General features: G+C 37.2%; 1 protein-coding gene across 1 annotated transcript in view; it reads right to left on the bottom strand.

Annotated features, from left to right (window-relative positions):
• Positions 1-8,076: 8,076 nt before the first annotated feature.
• Positions 8,077-10,484, bottom strand: part of LOC148902880 (chemokine-like protein TAFA-2) — a 64,781-nt gene continuing 62,373 nt past the window's right edge. Inside the window, exon 5 of the mRNA XM_089020345.1 lies at positions 8,077-9,487. Coding sequence (XP_088876471.1) covers positions 9,476-9,487 — 12 coding nt within the window. The 3' untranslated portion in view covers positions 8,077-9,475. The remainder of the gene's footprint in view (positions 9,488-10,484) is intronic.

The raw sequence follows: 10,484 nt of genomic DNA, 5'->3' as shown, positions 1-10,484 counted from the left end.
GCTTTTTTGCTTTCATTCCTTTCATTTTCCTTTCATAACATTGCGGCTGTGTAATGTAAATTTCTCCACTGCAAGACCAATAAAGGTAATTCCAATCAGTGCGGTGCAATGTATTTATTTTCACTTAAAAGGGATTTAACGCAAACTCGGACAAAAACAGTTTTGCAGTCGGAGTTGTACTTAATGGTGATCATGTGTGCATTTGCATGAATGCAGTGGATAGCAGGAAGTAATTTGTAATAAAGTGAAATAGTTTGATCCAGCCGGGTGCAGAACTCCTTGGGCCAATGCTGCTTATCCACCCCCGCCCGACACACACATTCCTGGTATCACACACACGCAGTCTCCACTGAATTATGTGTCACTCCGAATTATATATCACTTGAGTTCATTTGTAACCTTCTCAGATTCTCTCCCTTCTCCAAGTCTCACGACAGAAGCCATATTATTTTTAGGCCATCACTTCCCACGGACGTCACACATCACCTTCCTCCATTATTTCTTCCTGTCTTTGACTCACCTCACCATCCTCTAATGTCATTATGTGTGTATCGAGAGTGAAAGGATCAGACAAGAAAAGGATTGTCGGTGTGACGCAAGCTCAAAACAGGATGTTGCATTGAATCGTAATGAGCATGAAAAGTATCATGAGAATGATGCTGTAGCACGGCCGCAGTAGCATTGGTTAAAGGATTAAATGAAGAAAGGTCTGATTTGTTGGATCCGACGAAACCACTGTTATGATATTTGGTCATATTTATTTAATTATTTTCAAGCATGCTGCCTGCAGGACATTCACTGGTCCCTCAGGGAACCACTTTTTTCCTTTATTAAATTTAAAAGGCTCAAGCAGATGGGGGAAAAATTAAATCACTAATTAATTATATAATATTTCAAGATTTACTTGAAATCCAAAAAGTTAACTTTTATTTCACCAAACACACCGTGCACAATGCAGTTTTATGGCCCGGACGTTGATTCTCTTCATCTCCTTGGGAATTCCAAGAGGACCGTCATGAGGAAAATAACTATGCTGAAAAGATGAGCAAAGAATAAAAATGTAATGAATTAAAATAAAATAGGACAATAAAATCGACAAAAGATTAACTTGTGATAAAATTCTAAAAAGATGGAGATGAACAATTTGTGCAAACTTGATTTATTGTAAGATGTTGCACTCACTGATTTTCTCGGAATGGGAGAGCTGTGAGAAGTTGATCGAGAATAGACAGGATAGAAGTTATCATATTTAAAAGTTTCATGCTTAGTTGGCCGAACACAAGGCCCACAATGGAAGCACTGAAAATCTGTGGTAAATCTAAGGTGCACAGATACCGCCTGTTAAACTGCCATATTCATGTAGGAGATCTGGCCTTGGAAGTAATTGAGGACTTGGTAAACTCCTTCACAGGAAGAGGTTGTTCGCCAGGTTACAAATCTATCAGTTCATGGAAAGACAACCAATTAAAATGTCTATATTCTGTTGGCCTATGGACGTTGGTGCTTGTAATATGTTCAGGGGCGTGATATTCAAATCAAGAAGACTCCGTTTGACTAAATAGCTTGGCGGAAAGGCTGCAGAGATTGGGCGTCGGTCATAAATGGCTGCGTCCCCTGCCGGCAGTAAAAGACAATCTTCCGGTGTTTGAGAGTTTGTTCACAATGTCCGAACAAACATCTCTGACAGAAGTTCCTTCTGATTCGATCTTAAAACCAAGCTGTTGAAGCAAGGTGCCGGCAGGAAGAAGTTGGAAGACAAACTATAAAAGGGAATAGGAAAAAGAAAAATACAAGACAAAAAGGAAATTTTGATCTCAGTCCTCAAATGGGACCTCTCGAATGTGACTGACATTGGAGTCTTTGGCCCTTTTCAGAGGTGCACGGGAAGGAGTACCGGACGCTCCCGGATGCCAAGTTTGAGCTGAGCATTGGCGTAGTGTCCTTTTGCAATACGGCCTGGCCTAAAGAGTAACAGCGGACCATGAACAAAAAGCAAGAGACCAAGAGGGTCTCTCAGAAGAGAGGGGAAAAAGAGAGAGAGAGACAGGAAGTGGGAATAAAACAAGTGGGGTGTGAGGTCATTTTTCCCATAATCAAATAGTGTGACGACCGTTACATTTTTTGTCGTGGTATTCTATGTATAATCTCAAAGGCAGTGGCGGGCCATCAGGGCCTTCAAAGCCTTCTCTGCTGCACTATAGATTTCTGAGTCACAGACTGATTGTTTTTATTTTGCCCATGAATTCTTATTAAATAATTCCAAATTGTCTTTCCGCTTCTATTCATTGCTTTTCCCCTGTTCTGCTGCTTCCAGATGTGTTTTCATATTTAAGCATTTAACCAATCACATTTCAGGCAGCATTAGTTACCAGGGGCAGAAATCGACCTGGACGCCTTCACAATCACTTCTGCAGGCCCCGTCACATTAAATACCGCATTTAATGCGGTGTCAATGACTCTGTTGCTTTAACTAATGTCTGTTGTTTTAACCAATCCGATTTTGAGTTGAGTTTACCGCTCGCAGGCCGGGGTAATGTCAAAGTTATCGCAAACTATGATTGGCTAGTCACCTGTCAATCATAGTATCACCAGCCGCTACGTGACAAGAGCTTACTGGCCAGAGCTAGCACACTGTATCTGGAGCGAGCTGCATAAGCAAATATATTGTTGTGTTGATTTTATTGTGGCTTTGTCAACCCAGAATAGCTGAAAGAGAGAAAAAAAAGTATTTGGCTGCAGATTTACTATCAGATCCTCTTCCTCCCTCCACCTCTGTGTACCCCACTGCCGGTCTCAGGACGATGGAGGACAGAGCTTAAGATACCTTACACTCTTTACTTTCATCAGCAAAAATGAGTTAATTCTTAAGCTAGCCAGCTTTCTATCTGAGTTACTTCCAGGTTGAGTGAACGCTGGCGCGTCTGGCTGCCGCTGCTCACCAACAGAAAAACGTATCCTGTGACTGTAAAGTGACCTTGAGAGTTTTGAAAGGCGCTTATAAATTAAATGTATTATTATTATTATTATTATTATTATTATTAAAGGACAACCAACGTCACTTTTTTTTGTTTCCTGACATCAGGAAAACGTTTTATAGCATCTAGATTACCCAAAACACGCAGTATGATATTTTTAGTCAAATGCAAAACACCAATGAAAATGACTTAAAGTGTCTAAAAGATATTTCAATTTGAAACCGGAACAGTTTCAGAAGGTCCCGCCCCCATGTTTGTGGTGTCACTGCACGTCTTGCCTTGCTCAAGAATCAAAACAATGGCTTCAGATTTGGAGAATATGCTTCCTTGTTACTCATCCAGTTATGAATATGATTCAAATAGTTGAAGAAGAAAGCATACATGTTTGCAATCGATTAAAGAATTAAAGAATTCCGTGTCAAAAAAGGCAGAAAATGGCGACAAAGCTGTGTAAGGAATTAATCAGTTTCCACAGGCTGATTAATTCCTTACATGGAGCTTTGTCGCCCACTTCTGCCTGTTTTTGGTCCTACACGACGTTTTCAGACCAAAGTACAGCAAAATGCATTGACGTGATGGAATGACTGCTATGATGAGTCCTTTTTTTGGTCAGGGGCGTTCCTTCAGTGACGTAGGGTGAGGACTCGTCACCAACTCAAAAACAAGACTTCCGGAATATTCAGCGCGAGTCTTAAAACGTAAAATATAGCTGTATGCGGTGGAATCTTTGTAAAATATGCTCAGTAGAAGTCATTTTACAAATTATGGACACAACTTGTCCGTAGAGGTCGTTTGTCCTTTAAATTATATATGTTTGGAGTTATATGAGGTTAAAATGAGGGCGATTCTCTTCCCACCTTCAAGTCCCATCTCAAAACCCACCTATTTAAAATTGTATTTTCTGTGTAGCTCTATCTCCTGTTTCTATTTATAATTGTATTTTATTTGTAATTGTATTTATTTATTATAGTATCTACGCTTGTCTGTGACTGTAAAGTGTCCTTGAGAGCTTTGAAAGGCGCTTAAAATAAAATGTATGATTATGATTATGATTATTATTATTATTATTATTATTATTATTATTATTATTATTATTATCATTATTATTCTTATTATTATTATAAAGCCATTCAAAACGGACTTTTCAAGAAAAAATGGACATCATTAAGAACACCATTAAGGACACCATCTTCTCTGCGGTGTAAAAGAGAGATTTCTGACCCAATATCATGAATCCACACATTCATGGTAAAAACTCAAACAGTTTAATGATAGTATTTCTTTCTAAACAAGTTATTTCCTGGCTAACAAATCATACCACACTTTTTATTTACAGTCGCAGCTTGCATTGATTCAGACATAGCACTACTGAAGGCCCAGGGACGATACGCACGGCCCGCCACTGCTCAAAGGGGACATTTGTATCTGGACACGCACAAATTTGACATCTTCAGAAAGCATTTGACTTTTCATGTTGCACTGCTTTCATCCATCACCTAATAATACAGTATTTTGACAGCGAGACAAATAACATTTTCAAGGTTGCAACTTTTGCTTTCTGTTTTCTGTGCCGCTCAGCAGTCTCTCAGCAAATCATTTTCGCTCCACCTACAGTATCATCTCTCAGCCCACCATCTGTTTTCAGATGCAACCGATTTTCATTGCCCCGGCTAAGCTCAGAGCACATTGACTCATCTGAGCAGTACTTGGAGCACAGTCAATGTGCTTTTTGTATTTATTTATTTGTTCTTTTGGTTATTTATTTGGTTATTTGTGTATTAATGTACTAATTTCTTTATTTAATCATTTATTTATTTAGTTATGTATGTATTAATGTACTAATTTATTTATGTATTAATTTACTCATTTAGTTATTTATTTCATCATTTATTTATGTATTTAGTTATTTATGTATTATGTTACTCATTTATTTATTTATGGATGTACTCATTTATGTTTATTTGATCATTTATTAATGTAGTTATTTATGTATTAATTTACTCAAATATTTATTTATTCGTTTAGTTATTCATGTATGAATTTACTCATGTATTTATTTATTTGATCATTTATTTATTTATTAATTAATTAATGTATTTATTACTTTACTCATTTAGTTATTTATTTATTTATTTACTCATGTATTTGTATTTATTTGATAATTTATTCATCTAGTTATGTATTTATTAATTTACTCAAGTATTTATTTTTGCATTTATTTAGTTATTTATGTATTAATTTACCCATGTATTTATTTATCTATTCATCTGTTTATTTATTAAATAATTAATTAATTTATTTTTATGCGTTGCGTCAAGGCCTTTCTGATACAGATACAGCATAGAGCACATTTGTGACGACAGCAGAACTGGCTGTAGCCCTGCTGCTTGGTTCAGCAGCTTAAAAACCCCTTCTCTGCTTAATACCGCCTTCTCAGACAACTTACGTCATGTCAGACGCCTGCAACATATCGTATTAGGCCAATAAACAGTCTGACTAACATCCACTATAGCTTGCTTTGAGAAAGCAAGACAAATGTGGCAGAAGGTGACAAATCTTGAACGCAAGTTGAAATGATGATCCAATTTTCAGATACAAGACAATCCACATGACAAGTGTTGCATAAGCAAATATATTGTTGTGTTGATTTTATTGTGGCTTTGTCAACCCAGAATAGCTGAAAGAGAGAAAAAAAAGTATTTGGCTGCAGATTTACTATCAGATCCTCTTCCTCCCTCCACCTCTGTGTACCCCACTGCCGGTCTCAGGACGATGGAGGACAGAGCTTAAGATACCTTACACTCTTTACTTTCATCAGCAAAAATGAGTTAATTCTTAAGCTAGCCAGCTTTCTATCTGAGTTACTTCCAGGTTGAGTGAACGCTGGCGCGTCTGGCTGCCGCTGCTCACCAACAGAAAAACGTATCCTGTGACTGTAAAGTGACCTTGAGAGTTTTGAAAGGCGCTTATAAATTAAATGTATTATTATTATTATTATTATTATATTATTATTATTATTATTATTATTATTATTATTATTATTATTATTAAAGGACAACCAACGTCACTTTTTTTTGTTTCCTGACATCAGGAAAACGTTTTATAGCATCTAGATTACCCAAAACACGCAGTATGATCTTTTTAGTCAAATGCAAAACACCAATGAAAATGACTTAAAGTGTCTAAAAGATATTTCAATTTGAAACCGGAACAGTTTCAGAAGGTCCCGCCCCCATGTTTGTGGTGTCACTGCACGTCTTGCCTTGCTCAAGAATCAAAACAATGGCTTCAGATTTGGAGAATATGCTTCCTTGTTACTCATCCAGTTATGAATATGATTCAAATAGTTGAAGAAGAAAGCATACATGTTTGCAATCGATTAAAGAATTAAAGAATTCCGTGTCAAAAAAGGCAGAAAATGGCGACAAAGCTGTGTAAGGAATTAATCAGCCCGTTTCCACAGGCTGATTAATTCCTTACATGGAGCTTTGTCGCCCACTTCTGCCTGTTTTTGGTCCTACACGACGTTTTCAGACCAAAGTACAGCAAAATGCATTGACGTGATGGAATGACTGCTATGATGAGTCCTTTTTTTGGTCAGGGGCGTTCCTTCAGTGACGTAGGGTGAGGACTCGTCACCAACTCAAAAACAAGACTTCCGGAATATTCAGCGCGAGTCTTAAAACGTAAAATATAGCTGTATGCGGTGGAATCTTTGTAAAATATGCTCAGTAGAAGTCATTTTACAAATTATGGACACAACTTGTCCGTAGAGGTCGTTTGTCCTTTAAATTATATATGTTTGGAGTTATATGAGGTTAAAATGAGGGCGATTCTCTTCCCACCTTCAAGTCCCATCTCAAAACCCACCTATTTAAAATTGTATTTTCTGTGTAGCTCTATCTCCTGTTTCTATTTATAATTGTATTTTATTTGTAATTGTATTTATTTATTATAGTATCTACGCTTGTCTGTGACTGTAAAGTGTCCTTGAGAGCTTTGAAAGGCGCTTAAAATAAAATGTATGATTATGATTATTATTATTATTATTATTATTATTATTATTATTATTATTATTATTATTATTATTATTATTATTATTATCATTATTATTCTTATTATTATTATAAAGCCATTCAAAACGGACTTTTCAAGAAAAAATGGACATCATTAAGAACACCATTAAGGACACCATCTTCTCTGCGGTGTAAAAGAGAGATTTCTGACCCAATATCATGAATCCACACATTCATGGTAAAAACTCAAACAGTTTAATGATAGTATTTCTTTCTAAACAAGTTATTTCCTGGCTAACAAATCATACCACACTTTTTATTTACAGTCGCAGCTTGCATTGATTCAGACATAGCACTACTGAAGGCCCAGGGACGATACGCACGGCCCGCCACTGCTCAAAGGGGACATTTGTATCTGGACACGCACAAATTTGACATCTTCAGAAAGCATTTGACTTTTCATGTTGCACTGCTTTCATCCATCACCTAATAATACAGTATTTTGACAGCGAGACAAATAACATTTTCAAGGTTGCAACTTTTGCTTTCTGTTTTCTGTGCCGCTCAGCAGTCTCTCAGCAAATCATTTTCGCTCCACCTACAGTATCATCTCTCAGCCCACCATCTGTTTTCAGATGCAACCGATTTTCATTGCCCCGGCTAAGCTCAGAGCACATTGACTCATCTGAGCAGTACTTGGAGCACAGTCAATGTGCTTTTTGTATTTATTTATTTGTTCTTTTGGTTATTTATTTGGTTATTTGTGTATTAATGTACTAATTTCTTTATTTAATCATTTATTTATTTAGTTATGTATGTATTAATGTACTAATTTATTTATGTATTAATTTACTCATTTAGTTATTTATTTCATCATTTATTTATGTATTTAGTTATTTATGTATTATGTTACTCATTTATTTATTTATGGATGTACTCATTTATGTTTATTTGATCATTTATTAATGTAGTTATTTATGTATTAATTTACTCAAATATTTATTTATTCGTTTAGTTATTCATGTATGAATTTACTCATGTATTTATTTATTTGATCATTTATTTATTTATTAATTAATTAATGTATTTATTACTTTACTCATTTAGTTATTTATTTATTTATTTACTCATGTATTTGTATTTATTTGATAATTTATTCATCTAGTTATGTATTTATTAATTTACTCAAGTATTTATTTTTGCATTTATTTAGTTATTTATGTATTAATTTACCCATGTATTTATTTATCTATTCATCTGTTTATTTATTAAATAATTAATTAATTTATTTTTATGCGTTGCGTCAAGGCCTTTCTGATACAGATACAGCATAGAGCACATTTGTGACGACAGCAGAACTGGCTGTAGCCCTGCTGCTTGGTTCAGCAGCTTAAAAACCCCTTCTCTGCTTAATACCGCCTTCTCAGACAACTTACGTCATGTCAGACGCCTGCAACATATCGTATTAGGCCAATAAACAGTCTGACTAACATCCACTATAGCTTGCTTTGAGAAAGCAAGACAAATGTGGCAGAAGGTGACAAATCTTGAACGCAAGTTGAAATGATGATCCAATTTTCAGATACAAGACAATCCACATGACAAGTGTTGGTAAAATTTTCTTTTTCATGTATTTTTTTAACTAGTTGGAAGCTTTATAGTTTAGCTTTATAGTTCAACTTCACATAGTCAATTTGCAGTGTGAATTCTACTCTGCTGTGTTGTGAGTTGACCATCCGAAAAAGATTTCCGTTTCCTCTTTAAAAGGTTTTATTCATTCCCTATAACACTGACAATATACCCAAGAGCGGTTAACAGGCATTTAAAAACACAGATATTCAAACCATTTATGCATCACTTCACTTTTAGCCGCACTGAATCCATGGAGCGTTTGTACATGTAGAACACTTAATTGATATCAGTCTAAGTCAACCTTGGGGGAGAAAAAAGACGAACAAGTTTTTAAAAAAGCGGTTAACCACAAACTATTCAAGTCAAATTATAGCTACAAAGTTCCTACATTTTCAAAGCTTTGACAGAGAGGTATAATTTGTCCGAAACATTTTGTCCGATTTGAATGTTTTCAATTTCAGAGTGTAGATGACATTACATGGTTTGTTTTTCATATGAAAGCTTGTTTCCTAAAATCCAATAACTGCCCTTGTATATACGGAACAACCACTAAGTCATAGAACAGGTTTGAATAATGCAGTTCGCTGGAGGGAAAATGTATTTTTCCTCCATAGTTTTTAGTTAGGATGTAGTTTTTTTTTCAATAAAGGATGTTGTTTTTCACAGTCCTGCGCAGCCAAGCACCGAAACACACGTTTGGGTCAGTTGGGCAGCATAAAAGTCCTGGCTTTCCAGCCGCCATTCGTCGGATGTCCTCAGGGAAATTAAACAAAATCTTTTGCTCAAGTGCATCACAGTACATTTTCACCGCACCTGCAGGTACGTGTGGCACCACAAACTTGTCTTCTTGAACTATCGGGTCACCTGAAAACAAACAAATAAGAAAGACAACAGAAATTGGTGAAAACCCAGAAACCCCCGAAAGCTCTGCAAGTTGTCCGAAACAGAAACAGTTCTAAGTTTCGACCAACTGCTGGTATACAGATCACTTTCCTGCAGTGAATGATCTGAAGTGGTGCAGCTTTGAAAGTCATGGAAAGCGATGCTTGTTGTAGACGCAACAAGCACACGACCAGCACGTTCTCTTCTGGCACACAACTAAACAAGACGCAGCTGGCGTAATGGCAGTCAGCGTGGCTCTCAGCACCTGGCGTGCTGCCATGTCATTTGGTGTGTTTGTAGAGACCGCCGCTATAATCATGAAAGCTCTTTACCACCTTTACCTTTCCATCTTCCATTTTTCTTGCCCCGTCTGGCCGCTTTTAAGCCATTTGGGGCTTTTAGGAGGCATTGGCTACCAGCTAATGTCACGCATGATTGTATACGGAGATGAAACGGGTCAGGCTTTTCATGTCATCTCGTCTCCGTTTACATGCTTGGCTCTTCATGCCATGATTTCTTGCACCCGCCTCCCGGGCTTTCGTACAAGCACATGCTTGTCCTCCTGTATGTCCTCTTCTGCAAGACAGTCTTTTGTCCACGCCAGGTGCCAATTGGTGAAGGCCAGCTATGGTTGGCAGAGCACAGAAAAGCGTTTCCACCCAGCTGGCAGCTGGGATGCTTGGAGTGTGGCTTCAGGGCTCCTTCACTGGCGGGACCCTTTCCTATTGACTTTGGGCATCCCATCCCGTGCCTGATCAAAGAGTCAAGGGGCATTTGTTGTCACGCCGGGTGCAGTCTACACACACCGTACGTAGCGTGTCCCTTAAGACGTGAATCTACTTGTGCCTGAAAATGGCTGCAGGGAGCCCGATTCTTCCGAGCAGACTGAGGTGCGGTGTCAGTTTTAAAAACATCGTTCCACCCTTTATCGTGCACAAAAAACTTGACATGTTTTGCATGAAATTAACTAATTCACTGC

Source organism: Hippocampus bargibanti, linkage group LG01 (assembly GCF_051943395.1).
Source record: "Hippocampus bargibanti isolate YZ-2025 linkage group LG01, ASM5194339v1, whole genome shotgun sequence".
Classification (NCBI taxonomy): Eukaryota; Metazoa; Chordata; class Actinopteri; order Syngnathiformes; family Syngnathidae; genus Hippocampus; species Hippocampus bargibanti.
This window is presented reverse-complemented; position numbering and strand designations above follow the sequence as displayed.